Raw genomic sequence first — 18,478 nt, forward strand, 5'->3', positions numbered from 1 at the left:
AGCATCTGGTGATAGGCAATAGGAAATTATTGAAATAGAAATGAATTCTGAAATTGTAAAACCATGAAAAATTATACACTTAATGTTAATTTAGCTCATCTATCCTAAAGACATCTGAGAAACAGGTAATCAGCCTACATAAAGAAAACATAGCTTTTATATTCATTTTTAAAATACTTAAGTGTCTGCACAAGCTTGCTTTATCAAATTGCAACTTTACATGTAACTAATGTCTCACAGACTCAAAGTATTTATCTTTGCTTTTAGTTATATCTGAGATGAAAACACAATGCAGTATCAAGAGGAACAATATGTGTACCTGGCAAGATGTGCTGTGTATAATATATGGGTGTTGATTCATGAAAAAAACTAGAAAATGTACACAGACCTACAGAAAGATATGCAGAGATGCATGGCTGCACAGACTTTGTGGGTGCAGATAAGTCCTCTGTCCAACCAATGGATCCACTCTGAGCTGCTGCTGCTGCTCCTGCTTTGCATACCGAGTCTCTGTCCAACAGTCATTATACCTTACTAGATTATGAGGGCAAAACCAATACAGGATGACATACTATCAGAACAATTCTAACCCCATGGAATTTCTTCATTCTTAAAAAGGTGTGTTACAGGACATGTCAGACCCACGAGGGATGAGGAAAATAACCCGTTTTGTTTTCCTTTAGTGCAGATGTGTGATGATGCATCTGTTTGGCACCTGCGTCCTAAGCTTCTCCCTTCTGATGGCGTCCCCCCTGGTGACAGCCACTGTTTCCAAAAGCTTTAAAGACTGCAGCCACTTTTTCTACATGCAGTCACCACCTGCAGGGATAAAAGGAACCAACCTGAGGAGGGTCTGCCAGAAGTATGCAGACAAACTGCGCTACGCCACGTTGTATGACAGCAGTCGCCGCCTCCCCCTCTATTCAGCATACATCTTTAAGAAGTCAGATGGGAAGAGGAGGATGGACACGCCATGGATGTATGAACCACAGGTAGAGACTAGTTTGTTTTATTTGTCCCGTAAGCCTGAAAGAACTGAATGTTATTTGGGCAATAATGACTAGTAAAGGATCATTTGCAATCCCCGTTTGTATTTCTCACTGGTACATTTTGCAGGAAGATCTGAGATCAGATCAGAGACAAAACAATACAAACTGAAATAAAACAGGAAGGTTTGCAAAGGAACATCAAATATCTAATATAGGGATATTGTATGCTTTTTTATTTTCCAATTGAAAGAGACAGAATGTATGGAGTTCATGCAAGAATAATAAACACCAATTGCCAACTGGTTAATTAAAAGACCTGTCAATCACGCACGCAAGTCCCCAAACACACCCTATATTTAAAGGAATAGTTACAGATCAATTGCAGAGAGTTTGATAAGAAGATTGATATACGTTTAATATGTAGAATGTGTATATGGAGCCAGCCGGTGTTTAGCAATCTTAGTACAAACAGAGAGCTAGCCTACTTGTACAAAAACACACCCTTAATATTTTGTTTATTTTCCCTACAGTTGGTTTCTGATGATGAGAGTGCCAACATGAGAGCCCTTCCCCTCACTGAAGACACCCCCCCTCTGATTGAGGACAACCAGGCCGTGTTGGAGGACTACACAGATGCTGTAGAATACAGACGTGGCCCGTTGAATCCTGACCTACACCAATCAGAGCCAGATGACAAATCCTCCACATATACTCTCACCAATGTAGTCCCATTACTCACAAACTTCCTGGACGCTTCCTGGAACCCATACTTGGACATCATTCGCCGCCGTCTCAATAACTTCTGCCATGGCAAATCCTTCATCGTGACAGGGGTGACCCTTTCTGGAGGGACCCTCCAACGAGATAACAGGGACCGCCTGGGAATCCCAAAATACTTATGGTTGGCTTACTGCTGCCCGAAGTTTGACCGGAACTCTCCGTATGAGGTGAGGTTCATGTTCCCTAGTTATGGGGGTTATGCACTGAATGAGAAGACTGACCATAGTGTGGTGGAGGTCCCTCTGAAGACTCTGGAGAGCTTCCTGAAGAGCCAGATAGACACAGATAGTGACCTCAATATGTTCTACAAGGGCTGTGTGTCAGAAAGCACCTTCAAGAAGAAGAGAGACTTGACCAGTGTTTCAGTATGAGGGGACATCTTGAGCTAGAAGTACGGGAAAGAGCCTAATTAATAGGCTAGAAACAGTGTTAAGAAGCTCTGGCTTTACATGTTTTTGAATAAAAATACATTATATTGCATCGAGCGCACACTTTGATCCAAAGCGACTGACAATAAGTGCAATAAAACAAAGATTCAAACTAAGGAAAGTGCTGATATATTCACATACCATTGTTAGTGCGGGTGCAAAAGTGAAACTCGAGTAAATACTCAAAAACAAAGAAGCAGAACTTGGTGTATTCTGTATTTACAGTCACGAGCAGAATCCTAACTCTTATTCCTACATTTCCCATCATGCAACTCTAATACATTCATGGCATGTGTAATTCAAAGAGAATACAAATCACTTGTAGGCTGAATCTGTTGTTGACTACGACCACAACGCACCCTTTAGCGAGCGCTATAAGTCCCCTTACGGCCTGAATGAGGAGGAGGACAACGAGGTGGTGGAAATCTCCATCCAGAAGTTGAAGGAGTTCCTCAGGAGGACAACCTTTGTAGAACAGAACTTTCAGATCTTTGTGGGTGACTCCCCCCCAGGGTCCAGTTACAATAAATAGGCAAATATTATACTAATAACTCTTATTCCTACATTTCCCATCATGCAACTCTAATACATTCATGGCATGTGTAATTCAAAGGGAATACACTTCACTTGTAGGCTGAATCAGAGTAAGCCAAGTCCCAGAAATGTCCCTAAACTATTCAGTGCTCAACAAATCAAGGTTCCATGCTTTAATAATTAGCTAATTGATTTCTATAAAGCAAAACTGTCTGTGAGAAAGTAAATATCGCTAATATATGAGAGATATAGGGTGATGAGTGATGAAAATATGTTGTACAATTTGGGTTTCTAGTTTGTAAAATGAGTGTGAATGGATTACATTAAATACTTTGCTTGAGTTGTACATTTCGAACCATTTACATCTGTGAAAAAACATGATTGTAAAAAAATAAAAAGCTACTGTTTTGTTACGTGCACTGTCTATGAATCTCTAGTGTTGCTTATTTAAACGTATGTCAATGTCCCTTATTCTGTAATGAAATCAATCTGTAAAATTATGTTTCATTAATTAGTTTCTCTGGATGTTTTTAAATTGAAATTAAAAGTTGTATTTATTGGAGGAGGAATTCATTTCAAATGTAAGACCTACAACATTTTAAAACTGCAAGCAAAGGGGATAGGAACCTTTAGTAATAACAATTAAATCCCTCTGTAAGCAATTTAACAGCTGCTACATAACGGCTTCACTGAATAAGACACGCCATTTAGTCAAGTGCTATATGGGGCCAGCGCCAAGCCAAACACAATTCAGAAATTGTGTCTTTTATTGGCCGTCCACTATAGCTGTTCCACTAGCTGTGGGTGGACCTTCTGAGGGAATGGTTTTGCATATTGAGCCCTGATTACAGAGAGCAGAGTGTCAAACCTGTGTTAGCTGTTTTAATGAGCTCCATGGACAGCCATAGACGCACATTCAGTAATTCGTAGCAGCTCACATTTTATAGCTTGACTGACAAAACCTCTTGACTATGGCATTTTGGGTGCAGATTTTCCTGCTTGTCAACCTCATAACATCAGCGGTAAGAGGGAGAGTGGAAAAAGAGCTGTCTTCAGAATGCAGACAATTCCTTTACATGGAAACACCACCGACCGGTCTGGAGCACCCCTCCCTCAGGTTCATTTGTCAGCGTTACAACAAGAGGACACGCTACTTGACGCTGTACAACACTGTGGATCATATACCTGTGTACTCTGCGTACACATTCAAACGATCGGCTGGGGAGAAATGCGTGGATGTCCCATGGATGTATGAACCACAGGTAAGGGAAAAAGGGAATGGACATTAGATTCTATAAGCTCTTTAAAAGCTGGACTTCATGCTTTAAAATGTCAAAATATAATAAAGAAATTCAGTCACACACTCTGTCCTATCCTTGTCCTCTCATTTACTCTCTGTCCACACAGCTCTCCACGTATTCTGATACAGATGAGATGCAGCCCTTCCCACGTGGGTACATGCATATGGACTTCGAAGATGCCCAAGCAGTCCTGGACGATTACACAAACGCCGTCCTGTACGAGCGTGGCACCCTAAACCCAGAAGAGCATCAGGATGACCCGGATGACAAGGCCTCCACCTACACGCTCACCAATGTCGTGCCCATGACGCTCGACTTCAACAACAGAGTCTGGAACAAACAGGAGAACATCATCCGCAAACGGCTCAACAACTATTGCCGTGGAACCGCTTACATTGTCACCGGTATTACCACCTCTGGGAAGATGATCCGCCGGGAGAACATGAACCGCGTGGCCGTGCCCACGTACATTTGGTCGGCGTATTGTTGCGTGGACTACGACCACAATGCACCCTTTAGTGAGCGCTATAAGTTCCCATCCTTCGCTCACTACGGCCTGAATGAGGAAGAGGACAACAACGAGGTGGTGGAAATCTCCGTCCAGAAGCTGAAGGAGTTCCTCAGGAAGACAACCTTTGTAGAACCGAACTTTCAGATCTTTGTGTATGACTGTCCGCCCCCAGGGTCCAGTTACAATAAATAGGCAAATATTTAAGGCTTTCTATTCAGCCATTACACTCTGGGTCATGTTCTGTCATCTCTTACTTGCACAGTGGCACACTAACAATGGCTCTGTTAGCAGTTGAATAAAATGGAGTCATTATTCAGCGATTCTATTATTTAAACCTGTTTCTCTCCTACTGTAAAGGTTTGTGACAATAGTCTATGGTCCTTCACATAATCAAGCTCAACCTTCAATTTGAACCACTAGCAACAATACACAACTGAAGACTGAAATGTTTAGCAGTGCTCTTACTGTATTTTACATGAATCCGATGAAAATGTACCTGCCATACCTTATTTGCTGAAATAAACCTTTAACTAAAATGTCTTTGAATAATTTCTTTGATATTTAACTTGATTGATTTCCCATCATGAACCAATCAAATACTATATTAGAGCAGCATCATTATAAGCAGACTAAAAACTATAATAACTATAATTCCCAAACCTTCTCATGGGGTCTCTGCTGTGTTGTTCTGGGACATTTACAGACTTTAAGTCGTCTGTACTGGAATAAAAAGGTTATATTTAGAGGCCAGAGCTGAAACAGACGGCTGATTTGCATTTTCTTTGAAGAAACTGTAGGGTAAGCTCCTTTTCTCATCTGACAAACAGATTGACATTGCAATACATTTAGTTTTTTCTCCAACCTGCATTTGTTACCCACTGTCTCAGAGGTAAACTAAAAAACAAGCTTAAGGCAAAACTCATCTCTAAAGCCTTTTGTGGACAACTTAAAGAAAAGGTCTACGTTTATTATACAAGAGTATCAGGTCGGAATAATTCAGTCCTCTGCAGGTCTTAGTAATATAATGCTCTCCTGGATTGATAACATTCACTCCTCTTGAATTACTGCTACGACACTATTTGAATATATGTAAAAGACTTCACAATGGGAGAGCAGTTTGCACCGAGAACGGATCGGGCTGGAAGGGAGATGTTGACGTAGTTTTGAGAGCGGCTGTACTTGTCAGACAGAAGTGGATTAACAGTTGAGAAAGAGACATACGATCAGACATAGAGAAGTTGAGTGTGTGAGACTGAGGGAAAAAGAGAGCTTCCGTGATGACACCTACATCAGAAAAGCGTGCCTTACCTCTCGCAGCTGTCTTGGCCGTGCTGACTTGTTTGTGGTTCCCGGGGACCCAGGCAGGAGTGGTGGGGGACTTCAACCATGTGGAGCGCTGCAAGGACTCTCTCTACATGGGCACTCCACCCAGAGGCTACCTCAGCACCTCCTATACGAAGATCTGCCAGAGGTACGAGGACAAACCCCGCTTTGTCACCCTGTACGATACCATAAGACACATTCCTATTTATTCTGCCTATACATTCAAAAAGTCCGATGGGGAGAAGAAGGTGGACTTCCCGTGGATGTTTGAGCCCCAGGTGAGTGTTGTTTCAAGCAAACATTAGGATTTTCTATGAGTCTGTGTCAATCGTATTCTATTGTAGATGCTATATACTGTAAATTCGATCGTGCCATATTATAATAATTGAACACTATTTGTATACATTTATCAAGAATTGCATTATGTGTAAAGACAAATACTCATACATACTCCATATATTCACACATAAAAAGCAGTTAGGAAAGCTATGGGAACTATACACTGGTTGCTACTGGCAACAAAGTAAGGTTGAGATAAGCTATTTTATTGGCTGGTGCTGCCTTAACCATTTATGCTCTGATACATATTTATGCAAATGTTTTTTGTGACTTGTCTGTATGTAACAAAGTCTCTGAATGAACATTAAACTGCGTCTCCTCCTCTCTTTCCCTCTATAGCTGGCCTCAGAAAAGAGCAGCAGTAACATGGAGCCCTTCCCTCAATCTACAAGCATGCACATGAACTTCGAGGACACACAGGCAGTGCTGGAGGACTACGCTGATGTGGTTCAGTACGAACGCGGCCAGCTGAATCCTGACGAGCATCAGGCTGACCCCCTGGACAAAGCATCCACCTACAGCTTGACGAATGTGGTGCCCCAGATCAGGGAGTTCAACATCGGTCCCTGGGCGGAACACCAGGACCTCATGCGCAAACGTCTCAACAACTACTGCCGCGGCAAAGCCTACGTGGTCACCGGGGTCACCACCTCCGGGCACACGATCCGTCGCAACAACCTGGACCGGGTGGCTGTACCGGAGTACATGTGGTCAGCCTACTGCTGCACCGAGTTTGACCAAAATGCACCGTACTTTGTGCGCTACAAGTTCCCCGTGTTTGCAGCTTACGGGCTGAACGACCGTGTCAACAACCATATGGTGGAAGTTCCTCTGAAGAACCTGGAGAAGTTTCTCAAGGGGAGGATGGATGTGGATAAGAACTTCCAGATTTTCTACAGTGACTGTGTGTCAGATATCTAATGTAATATGGGAGTCAAATGTGGTAAAACATTTCACTGTGGGGAGGTTTTGGATTCGAGAAGCTTAAAATATGCCTGAAACTAAGGTGTTGTAAAATCATGTCCTATATTGTAAGCACTAAATTGGGGAATTGGAGTGAACAAGGAGTGCTAATGTCCACATTAAAATATTATTTTCCCCAACAATTATATTCTCTTTTCATCTATTGGTTGTTAGATCTCAAGAAGTATTGTATATCACAATATCCTGGAAACTAAATGTGACATTTGAAAATGATGTTTATTGTTAGACTTACACATCAATAATAAAGACATTACAATAAAACACAAAAGAAAGCTGTAACTCTTCAGCATATTTGGTTAAAAAATTACAAAGAATTGACTGTCGCAAATCGAATAAAAAATATATATATATTAAAAGGTATTTTTCATTTTGTAAGTATTTACAATGATGATTGTGTATAGAATTGCCACCACAAAAACATGTCCTATCTAAATCCTGATCCAGACATTTTGATGATTGCCCTACATTCAGGTGACTAAGAACTTGAAAAACAAAAATACGTTTGACATTTTTACTTATGTACTGTGTTACATACCCTGAACAGTAAGAGAACAAACCAATGCATTTCCTTTTGAAAGTTTGGAAAAAAATATCCAAAATGATTTCAGATTTAATAACATTTGAATGGAGCAATGATAAATGTATCAATTTCTTTCAGCAGTTTGATCTTTAAATTCATTGTAATTACTCATTTCATCCACAAGATGTCACCACAGCTTATTTTAAATCATACATGTTTAAAATGCAGGACAAAGTCTGTCCTAATAAGATGATTTCTAGAGTCCGTCCTCCAAAATAATAATTAATGTGTTAGTCTGAAACAACAATAAGTCTCTAGTTAGTTTATGTTGCTCTGTTGGCAGTCTGAGGCATACACAGATTATAGAATGAACACTGATCCAGAGATGACACCCTCTTCCACGCCACCCATCCCCGCCTCTGCAGCTCCATCTTCTTCAGCTGACATCCATAGTAATGAGGGTCAACTACCAGCAGGTAGCTCCCCTCTCCCCCAGTACACACCCCGAAGATCCCTTTAGAAGAGGTGTCCCTGTCCCCTCCCATCATGACTGGAGATACATGCTTCTCAAAGTGCTGATGGAGCTCTTCCACTGCAACATGCTCCAGCTCTGCTCCTCCACCTCTAACATGCACTAACTTACAGGGAACATCATAGAAATAGTCAAGGACCAGGGAGGCTTCGAATGTCCCTATCCACTCCCTGGAGCATGAGAACGAGCCGGGTTTGTCCCCCATGGTGACCAATGCTTTCTGGATATCAGGCAGGCTTGGTGGAGGTGTGTGTTTGTCCTTAAGTGGAACACAGTTATTACAAATCCAGGAAGCCATGGTCTGAACGGTGCGGTATCCACATCCCCAACCTCTGTCATCTTGTCCATCACAGCCATAATGGAAGTAGAGATAGTCTCCTTTTATCAGAGAACATTTCACTGGATGTTTAAGTGGATAAGGAAGACCTGTGTGGACACTTTTTGATAAGCTCTCGGTCCTCTTCCTAATCTTCCCCTCTTCAGCTCCACTTTCTCCCCAGTCAATCACCTCAGATTCCGCTCCCATACACTTTTTATCCATTTTAAAGTTTGTTTCGATCGAGTAGCCTAAACATTTAACGTCGTGCATTGGAGTAAAACATTTTAACAGCTGTTTACCCGGAGGTCTTCGTGTGTAACTGCAATAACAGTTCCATCGCTGCAATTGCCGAAATACTTGTTCCGCCTCAGAATTGTTCCTACTGACGATGATGCAATTCAGGAGATAACAGCTTATTTTCAGTATTGCAGTAAAATGGGACGTTGACATTCATTTAATTTGGGGCATCAATAATCTGTTAGTTAGTTTAGTCGACAATAATGAACAAAGTTGCAGAAAAGGCGCACCTGCCAATGTTGTTGTTTTTACATTAGATTATTATAAAACATCTCCTTGTTTCAAGTCGTAGCATAGCATACTGTATTTTCTAATTTTCTAACAATGTTTTGAGCAGTCTTTGAAGCTAGCATTGAGCTCTCAAGAGCACGCGAGCTCAGCACACCTGTGTGTAATTAATTTGACGCTTGGCTAATTAATAAATAGCTAGCTTGTTTTTTTTTTCTTCTTAAAAATGAGGAAAGAAATGGCGAAGCGGGTAAAATATATAATATTCGTGTGCTTCTTCAATGTTGTGCTGTTTGTGTTGGACGTTAGCTTGACTGAAAATAGTTATGTAGGAACTCGTGAAAGCAGTGGAATTGAAATAAAGTGCGGAGAAGTCGAAGTGTCAATAACCGTAAATAGAGTGTTTTTTGAGAAGAAACGTGTTCCGTTCAAACCTGAGCATCTTTGGCTTGGAGCAAATTCAACCCAGAAGAGGTGTGGAGCGAAGGGACCAGCGGCTGGCTCTGACATGGTCATCTCTGCGGGGCTGAAGGACTGTGGCACCGAGTCCCGTGTAAGAGAAGGGAACAGGCTACGGGATAATGAGAGGAAAGTTACTTAGATACTGTACTAGCCAGTGGTGGAATATCACTCAGGCATTCACTGTAGTAGCCTACTGCACTAAAACTGTCTGGACATCTTTTATTTAAGTATTTCCATTGAACTAAATAGGCAATAATTGCACTTTTCTCTTCACTATATCTCTAAAACGTACTTTTTACCAGAGGAAGTACTTTGTTTTTTTTTAGTTGTACTTAATTATAGTAGAAATACCAAAGTGTATGAATACTCTGTTACAAGTAAAAGTAGTGCATTCAAAATGTTACTCAAGTAAAAGTACAAAAGAAATAGCATCTAAATATACTTAAAGAACGCAAAGTAAAAGTAGCCCATTTCCGAATAATATTATTATATGTTTTGATTATAATTATTGGTGTACTAATGTGTGTATCAAAGCTGGTAAAAGTGAAGCTAATTTGAATTTAGGTGTTGATCATATCTGTATCATTAATCCATATCTGCCAAGTAACTAAAAGGTACTACACAAATGTAGTGGAGTAAAAGTATAATATTTTCCATTAAAGTAGAACAACAAATTAGCATACAATGGAGATACTCAAATAAAGTTTAAGCACCCCAAAATTGCCCTTGAGTAAATGTACTTAGTTACTTTACACCACTGGTTTTTGCTTGCATACATGATGTGTTGCAGTACTGTTCCTCTTACAACAACACAACATTCTCTGACATGTATGTGTTAGTGATAAGATACAATTTTATCATTATATAATACTGTTGAAAAAGTTGAAAAGACTTACTTAAGTAAAGGATTTGTGATGTTCTTTCACCACTGGTAATACTATTCCTCTTTAGGAGGGACTGTTGCACATTAAAAGCTACATATTGAAGCATAAATTGCTGTTTTACGGCTATAAGCAGTTCCCTGTGCTACTTTACAGGTTCATGGTGATTGGCTTGTGTATTACAACCAGCTGGTGCTGACACCTGCTGCGGTTCCCTCCTCTACAGACAGCTTGATAGTAAGAAGGGCAACTACTGTCATACCCATTGAGTGCCACTATAGGAGGTGAGGAACACACAATCATTCATACAATAAAATGGCAATTTAGGTTTCTTGTTGCATTATATTCTAAAGGAACACAGTTGTGTTTAGCTGACTAGACTTTGCAATTGCATAACCAGTTTCTTATCTTGTGAGCACAGAAAGCAGACAGTGAGTGGAGCACCATTAACCCCAACCTGGCAACCCATGACATCCACTATTAGTGTCTTTGGCCTTTTACATTTCTCCCTACGCACCATGGCAGGTAAAACCAGCTCATTGAATCTAGCCTGTATCCGTGGAAGATTAGTTAAGTGTTATCTGGAGAGTATGAAATTGTGACTGCATAATTGTCTGTTCTCATGCAGACGGCTGTACCTCTCTACGTAGTTCCTCAGTTTATCAGCAGGGGGAAGCAGTGTTTTTGGAGGCGAGCGTAGAGGCCCCACTGCACCCTCCTCTCACTCTTTATGTGGACTACTGTGTCGCTACGCTGAAGCCGGATCCCCTCTCATTGCCAAGCTACAAGTTCATCACTAAGCATGGGTCAATCTATACTTCTAACTATGAAAAATAACACTCTTTATGAATAGTTCAGCTCAAAAAACTCACTCAAAGTTCTTCATATGGCACAGTGCTCAAGCAAGGATGAAAATCTAAGCAATAATTGATTGAACGGATACCCAGATGCAATATCTGTCATGTTTTGACATTTATCTGACTAGGCTGGAAGAGTAGCTTCATGTCTAACGTTGATGCCATTTATGGAATCATTTCAGTAATCCATGTGTTGCTCCTCTGGGACAGATGTCTTATGGACAGTGTTTTACCGGGGTCTTCATCTAAGTTCATCCCTAAGCAAGATACCAGACTATGTTTCAGTTTCCAAGCCTTCCACTTCAACAAGGAGACTGTGGAACAGGTAACATTATACAGTAGCTGATTCAATACATTGTCATTGGAGTCATCATTCATTAGCACCATGTTGTATTTCTGTGATTATTGTATTACTTTTCATTTGCAGTTTGTCAAGAATTGTTTTCTTTAATCGATGGCCTTAAGATGAGTATGATAATGTGGAAGTGAATCCTGGATAAAATACACTGAATTGAATTGACTTTCTTTTTCTAGATGTTCATCAGCTGCCACATCAGAGCCACTCTGAAGCAAAAGTCCCACAGCCACCGGGATAAAGCTTGCTTCTTCCATAGGCCCACATTCAGGTCAGGTTCAACTGCAACTGGGGAACTTAGGTTGTGGTTGAGTTCAGTTGCGTCACAGCTGAGGTGTTTAATCAAGATGTTTCTCTGTCATCAGCTGGCGTGCCACAGAGGGAGACGATGCTCGGTGTGGATGCTGTGACTCTGATGACTGCAACACTGGCCACACAACTCAGCTATATACAGGTTGCTCTGCCCTTTAAAAACCAATGCAACCAACCCAATGTATGAAAAAACCATACCATATCCACTAAGCCTGTTTGTGTGTTTTTGACAGGAGAGAAGCACGAGGCGGACACAGCAGTTGGGCCACTTCTCACCCTGCCGCGCACCCATTGGACAGGCCGTCTGTCACTCAATCACTAAAGAGTCTTTATCAACTTTACACTTAGGTGGGCACAGGGACTGTTGACACCAGAACCAGGGTAGTTGGGGGACAGGGACAATAAAGAATCCATCAGATGTTCTTTTCCTAATGACGTCATAAAAGTTTAAATTTGGATGCTCCTCCTTGGTTCTCCTGATTTATTTTATACTTATGATCTGAACCCTGGAGGCCTGTTGCAGCAGACTGTACACATCACACAAGTAATCCGACACAACTATCCTGACTACCAGCTGAACACTTCGGCAGAAGAGATGAGCTGGCCATATTGAAAACTGAGTATTGGACTTCACGAATGAAAGGAGGAGAGCTAAAGATGTGTTTATCATTTTGGACAGTGTCATTTGATACTACATAATTATGTCAACTTTAGCAGTTCCAACTACAACATCACACTTCCACGTTTTATGCCAGCACATTGAGCAAGTGCTGTTATTGTTTTGCCTAAGGATCCTCCTAAATCAAAACTCTGTTAAGCAAACTTTGAGGAAGTTGTACATGACCCGAGATTAAACAAACATAACAGACCAATTTTAACACTGATGGTTGAAATGTTCTACATCACACTATAAGGATTTGTTGAAGTTGCACCGTAGTCTGGAACCTATAGTTCTTTAGTCGGCTCAATATTTAAATGTTTTGAGCTGATGAATGAAATCCTGTTTAGAAGAGTGTCTCTTCTGAGACGAACCAGATATTTTCATTACGACTGAAGAATGGGTCGTTTTTCAGTCAGCCTTGTTAATTGATAGCCACGAAAAACAAACCCATGAGGAATTTCCACAAAGATGCCAAAGAACTAGAATGGAACCCAAAATATCTTGTAGGCAACAAGCGCACTAGGATAAACAGACATTTGAGTAAGAATGGGACAGCTCGGCAGCCATACACTGCATGCGCTTTTCATCCCCTGCAACAGAGACACTAGTCTAGTCCACTGATAGGAAAGGTGACAGACCAAATGGGAAACCTGGAGGATTTCATGAGACACTGTCTTGCTTCTTGATCTGTATCCTGATAATGAGCCTCTTTATTAAACATTAAAAAATTCAATTTTATAGAACATCTTTTCAGGATCTGTTTTTTCTCTTATCTACATTATTTATATTGCTCCAGAGATCAGAAAGAGCAATCTAATTCTCTTGTATAGCAAGATTTCTGAATGGAATAGTTTAAATATCAAAGATACTGCTGTTGGTAACATGTAGTATTAGTTATGAGCACCCAGTTGGAGGTGTGATAATGTAACATGCCTGGCATATGCTCATTCAACCAGGTGTACCAATTCTAGTTTTTATCAGTTTTAAAAGGCGTTGGGCAAGTGTGCATTCACCCCATCACCGCTGTATCAGTCCTGTGTTGTTTTTTCAAATGTTGTGAGTCATATGTTACATTACACTGTATGATGCAAGTATTTGTCTTGGCAAGACACATTGGAAAACGTTTGATGTTTGATGTCTCCCTAAGTTGGAGCCTCTGAAACAGACAGGAAGACCGTCTCAATTTATCGAGGTTACAACACATTAAATCCCAGTACACATAAATAAGCCTGATTCACATTTTTATGGCTATGTAGGAACTTAAAACACTTGGATAACCTTAATGAGAGATCAGGGTCCTGGTTAAATATTGAAACAGTTAAATAAGACGTAATGTCACAACGATGAAGCGAGGGAGAGTGGTAAAGAGAGAACGATCCAAACAGATTAAGCAGCCAGACTGGATCAGTTTAGTTATTTATTGTTAAATTAAGTTGGGTAACAACCAAGCAGTTGGACCAACAAACGAAGGCAGACTTGACGGGGCTGGAATCAGGCCAAAAGCACAAGTCATGATTAGCCTGGCAGGTTACAAGCTTAAAAATCGATGACAGAGAAACACATGCATCTATGATGAACTGACAGGAGGACCAAAGGGTCTGCAAATACAGAGGGGCTAAGGAGGGACTGAGGCACAGGTGTGTAAATGGGTGGGGCAGTCAGGTGATGGGGAGAGAAGGGAAAGCCCGAAGGCATCTGGTGGACGGATGGGAAATGGCAGTAAGGAGTCGGGGGGAAAAGGGAATGTAGCTGGAGATGAGTGACAGACAGATTGTTACACTTGAACCTCGATACATGCCGTGTTTATTTAAATAGCATTTGCCAAAACAACTGGGTCTGTGCCTAACCACAGTGCTTTTGTTGACCAACTAAATCCTGCGTCCACTCAAAGTCCTCGGTTTTGATGCCCAACATCAAACCAAAACATCTCCATACAACTGGCGTGCACAATACAAATGTAGTGACATAGATTACTGTCACACAATCCCAGGTTACAGTTATATTTCTTTCCTAACATATTTCAGCAAAACAAATAAGAACAACATTTCTAGGTGACAGCGAAGGGAAAATGACACTCGAGCCAGAGACCTTCAGAATCAGTCCATAGCGTTCCTACTCTGGGCAGAAGTCCCATCTGCTTTATTGAGCATTTGATAAGCATCTGAGATCCAGTTACCATGCACATTCCTACTGGGAACACAACCACTCTAACGTATCAAATGTAGGATGGGAGACAGAGCTTCATTATTGTTTAACAACGTGTGGTTTTTATCTAACGTTAAATGAAGATTTGATTAATTAGTATCAGTTGTACTGTCTAACTTAAGTGCACCCATTTATTGTAAGGAAGACATACCTAATGAGAGATATGTTCTGTTCACAGTGCAGCCAGGGACTTAGAGCTGATGCTATGGGGACAAATAACAAGGTGGGTTACATTAAAAAGGAGTAAATACACACGAGTAAGATTACCACTTAAAACAGTTCTATTAAATGATATTAAGTGAATAACCTAACTAAAAGTAAGAGAACGTTTAAACTAATGCTCCACATCTGAGGGGATACTCTTCGTTGTAAATATGTATAATGCGACAAAACGAAAATTGATATTCAACGTTAAATGAGTAGTTTTAAGCAGTATCAGGCAGTCAAAGAAAGCAACTCAGGGAAACAGTACACCGCACAACCAAAGGAAGGGTGTTAGGGGAAGAGACAAGTGATGAGAGGCTCATTGGGTGACGCATGGTGTGAAGCTAGGTGCAGCTAGGCTACAAATACTACCACTCCTTACAGCAAGAAATGCTCACAGGGCAGCAGGAGGAAATATCTGGAGACATAGGTGACAAAGGTGAAAAAAGGATTAGGGCATGGTTAGAAAAGAAGTGATGCTGTTGGAGTCAGGGGACTTGCTAAGGATTTCATGTACAGGCAATGGGAGGAGTACCAAGAAATAAGAATTAAGAAAAGAAAGTTATCCAGCAGTGGTTTCCAATTTTAGGAAAGTTAAAAAGGGAGTTATTTAAACAGCATACCAGATTAATATAATAACATATCTGTTGAGCAGAAAACATGTACTTTGAGGACCAGAGTTGGAAATTCCTTTTGATTTATTCGTTTTAAGCGGTAGATAGCAATGTCACTTCAAAGACACCTGTTGTGTTTTTGTTAAGCAGCAGTTTCTGGCCCCTAAGTAACCCCAATGGAGTATATAGGGGGTTCAATGCTTTACTCATCGGCCAAATGACAGCATTTGATTGGGGAGAAACTCCAGTGATGAGGTTCCTGTCCGGGATTGTTCTCCACACTTGTGGCCATCACCATGGAATCACAATGTGTTCGATTGAGGGATAAGATTCTTGTCACCGTGGAAGCCTGAAAGCTGAAACAATAACTTCCAACCTCGTCAGTGTCTACCGTCCTGACTCCTGTCTTGGCTCCTGTGTCCCTCACAGACAGTCCCCCCCCCCCCCCCCCCCCCCCATTCTTTTATGTCAGCTTCCTGTCTTGTGTCGCGCCAGAGGAGTAGATCCAGCTGGCGGGGAGCCCAAAACCTGGATGAGAAAGTAAGTAACACACACACCACAACACATTCTGATGTAACAGCTGTGCACTTTTAAATTGTACATTAAAGTCCCCCCCCTGCCCTCTTTAGGTTGTTTGCGTTACCTCTGGCAGTCAGTCATTATCCCGTCTCTTTTAAATCGTGCTTTTTAACTGTGTCCCATTCCACACAAGGAGTCAGTGTGACTGGATTCCCCTGCCCCCGCATTCACACACATCCCTCACCCCCACCCCAATCCCCTGTCCTGACCACGGAGCATGGCTCACAGCACGTACCTAGTTTTGCTCTCCTCTCCCCTGTTGGCTCAGACATAAGCAAACAACCCTTTGAGCAAACAGTGCAATAACTTGTCAACATTGTCCTCAGTTTATCACAGTGGTGACCATGTAGTATTAAAGCTGACTCATATCAGAAGGGGAAAGATGTAAAAAAAGTAGTAGAATATGTCAGACGTGTTTAAATACCCCCAAAAAACTATTAGTATCAGATGGGTATTAATCCTCCTCATAGGGCATCATATTTTTGGCATAATGTTAAAAACAAAAGTACAAATCCAGAAATATTAATGGAGCTTTTTTCTTCAGTCTTCTTTGCGATGTAACATAAATAATCCAGCGAATCAATTCTTACAAGCCATACCGTTCATACTGACATCAGACACAATATACTATTCAGAAAACAACATTTTTTGTTCCATCATATTTATACTTTACTCTCCCCATTATACATAAGTGTGACCATGTGTACACATGCATGTGCGCATGCCATACATGCACCTTGCATGGGGGAAATAATAAACATGGGAGCGTGTGAGCTTCCTAACTTTTATCAGTGTTTCCTAGAATTTGTTGGTCACTAGACTAGTGCATGTTAGCTCCTGATAATGCATATGCAAACATATTTCCTGTTGAATGGAAAGCCTCATGTGGCCCCTGTAAGACCCCACCCACCTCCTTTGTGACACACATAGGGAACTTCTAGGAAATGTCAATTTATTTCCTTTACTCTGGCTCCGAAGAGGCTGTGAATGGTCAGGGTGAGGACATTGCACATAAACACGCCTGCTTTAAGTGCAGAAAATAGAATAGCCGTATGACATCACATCCGCATTGAACTGATAACCAGTCCTAATTGGATATGTCACATTTACATCAGACATATCTTTTACATTTGTAGAACAGCATATCAAAACTTCCACCAGGCTTATCAATGGCATTAATTAACATCCTGACACCTATATGTCTCATGGGTCTATTGGCTTCATTGCATGACCAAATATCCTCAGAATGTTGCCATGGATTAACTCAAACATCCATGCTGCACCACTTCTTAAAACAGCATGCACATGGCACAGATTAGTCATTGCTATTCTTTTTGTCACTGCAATAGCAACACAACCCTAAAAGATGCAGTCTAGAGGTGTGTAATTCACATTAAATGTAATGCTGGGTCAGAACATTGGTGTGAGGGTGCTGGGAGCCCTCGAGCCAGGGGCATAAAGGGGCTCATCTTCATTCCCCTGGTCCAATTCGGCTCTGCACTGTGGAAGGGCGACACTTGGCAAGGTCATGAGGTTCCCTCCCATTCCCTCTATGCTTTGTTCCAGCAGCACCAATGCTTTTTATGATGAAGTTGTAATAGAGAAGACATATCCAAAGGGTTCTTATGGGTACACCATCACTTTCTAAATGTGGCACATTGTGGGTTTAGCTGCTTCACTGGACTACTATGTCCGATTGGACAGTGCGAATCAGTTTGAAGCTAAAATAGTTACACTATGTTGCTTTTAACCACAATAATCCTATGCAGAAGTAAGTAGGAACTCTTATAAGTAAAACTGATTTATGCTTTGTTAATGGACACAAAGATCTTCTCACACAAACCTGCTCTAACTGTGTGAGTCCCTGCTGCTGGAGCTCCATGCAAGCTCAATACAAGGTGCAGGCAATCAAGCAATCAAGCACAGTTCACTATTGCCCAATCCCCTGCCTCCCCAGGCATGAGGTCACACACTGAATTTGTCTACCTCACATTATGATAAGACAGGTCAAGATTGGAAAATGTTTCAAAGAGTTCCTAATTCTGTATAACCCCGCTTGCAATCACTTATTTCTTTACGCATCCTTAGTTGCAACACACCTCTCTATGCGTTAAACAGTAGTAGTTAAACATACATTTCCATTGCTTTCATTCCAGCATACATCTACATATTCTACTTTATAAGAACACTTGCAATCAGCTAATCTATATATGCCTTTATTCCTAGAACGACCCTGGAGGTGGAGAGTTTGATCACAAACTGG

At 41.2% G+C, this 18,478-nt stretch overlaps 4 protein-coding genes across 5 annotated transcripts; 3 read left to right on the plus strand and 1 right to left on the minus strand.

The window, feature by feature from the left end:
* Window positions 1-716: 716 nt before the first annotated feature.
* LOC134876312 (uncharacterized) lies at window positions 717-5,081 on the plus strand. The gene is made up of 5 exons (XM_063901303.1): window positions 717-992; window positions 1,520-2,134; window positions 2,523-2,690; window positions 3,688-3,993; window positions 4,139-5,081. The coding sequence occupies exons 1-5, from the start codon at window positions 741-743 to the stop codon at window positions 4,733-4,735; spliced, it is 1,938 nt and encodes a 645-aa protein (XP_063757373.1). The 5' UTR covers window positions 717-740; the 3' UTR covers window positions 4,736-5,081.
* A 599-nt stretch (window positions 5,082-5,680) lies between these two features.
* si:dkey-85k7.10 (endonuclease domain-containing 1 protein) lies at window positions 5,681-7,539 on the plus strand. Its single transcript, XM_063900747.1, has 2 exons — window positions 5,681-6,144; window positions 6,545-7,539. Exons 1-2 carry the CDS (start codon window positions 5,821-5,823, stop codon window positions 7,124-7,126), a joined length of 906 nt encoding a protein of 301 aa, XP_063756817.1. The 5' UTR covers window positions 5,681-5,820; the 3' UTR covers window positions 7,127-7,539.
* Window positions 7,387-8,970, minus strand: ufsp1 (UFM1-specific peptidase 1 (non-functional)). Its single transcript, XM_063900746.1, has one exon. It carries the CDS (start codon window positions 8,828-8,830, stop codon window positions 8,033-8,035), a length of 798 nt encoding a protein of 265 aa, XP_063756816.1. The 5' UTR covers window positions 8,831-8,970; the 3' UTR covers window positions 7,387-8,032.
* Window positions 8,971-9,230: 260 nt separating this feature from the next.
* Window positions 9,231-13,314, plus strand: LOC134875958 (zona pellucida sperm-binding protein 3-like). 2 transcript variants are annotated; one of them, XM_063900744.1, is made up of 8 exons: window positions 9,239-9,638; window positions 10,585-10,712; window positions 10,850-10,953; window positions 11,057-11,234; window positions 11,496-11,610; window positions 11,820-11,911; window positions 12,006-12,094; window positions 12,186-13,314. In XM_063900744.1, exons 1-8 carry the CDS (start codon window positions 9,312-9,314, stop codon window positions 12,272-12,274), a joined length of 1,122 nt encoding a protein of 373 aa, XP_063756814.1. In that variant the 5' UTR covers window positions 9,239-9,311; the 3' UTR covers window positions 12,275-13,314. The 2 variants fall into 2 exon arrangements, with proteins under 2 accessions (XP_063756815.1, XP_063756814.1); XM_063900745.1 differs by lacking the exon at window positions 11,057-11,234 and having other exon boundaries at window positions 9,231-9,638; window positions 11,468-11,610.
* Window positions 13,315-18,478: the final 5,164 nt, after the last annotated feature.

This window comes from Eleginops maclovinus, chromosome 14 (assembly GCF_036324505.1).
Source record: "Eleginops maclovinus isolate JMC-PN-2008 ecotype Puerto Natales chromosome 14, JC_Emac_rtc_rv5, whole genome shotgun sequence".
NCBI classification, from domain to species: domain Eukaryota; kingdom Metazoa; phylum Chordata; class Actinopteri; order Perciformes; family Eleginopidae; genus Eleginops; species Eleginops maclovinus.

Coding starts and splice junctions, on each gene's coding strand:
- LOC134875958 (XM_063900744.1), top strand. CDS start 9,312: ATGAGGAAAGAAATGGCGAAGCGGGTAAAATATATAATATTCGTGTGC. Junction 9,639..10,584: donor ACTGTGGCACCGAGTCCCGT/GTAAGAGAAGGG, acceptor GCTACTTTACAG/GTTCATGGTGATTGGCTTGT. Junction 10,713..10,849: donor ATTGAGTGCCACTATAGGAG/GTGAGGAACACA, acceptor TTGTGAGCACAG/AAAGCAGACAGTGAGTGGAG.
- si:dkey-85k7.10 (XM_063900747.1), top strand. CDS start 5,821: ATGACACCTACATCAGAAAAGCGTGCCTTACCTCTCGCAGCTGTCTTG. Junction 6,145..6,544: donor CGTGGATGTTTGAGCCCCAG/GTGAGTGTTGTT, acceptor TTCCCTCTATAG/CTGGCCTCAGAAAAGAGCAG.
- LOC134876312 (XM_063901303.1), top strand. CDS start 741: ATGGCGTCCCCCCTGGTGACAGCCACTGTTTCCAAAAGCTTTAAAGAC. Junction 2,135..2,522: donor GAGACTTGACCAGTGTTTCA/GTATGAGGGGAC, acceptor AATCACTTGTAG/GCTGAATCTGTTGTTGACTA. Junction 3,994..4,138: donor CATGGATGTATGAACCACAG/GTAAGGGAAAAA, acceptor CTGTCCACACAG/CTCTCCACGTATTCTGATAC.
- ufsp1 (XM_063900746.1), bottom strand. CDS start 8,830: ATGCACGACGTTAAATGTTTAGGCTACTCGATCGAAACAAACTTTAAA.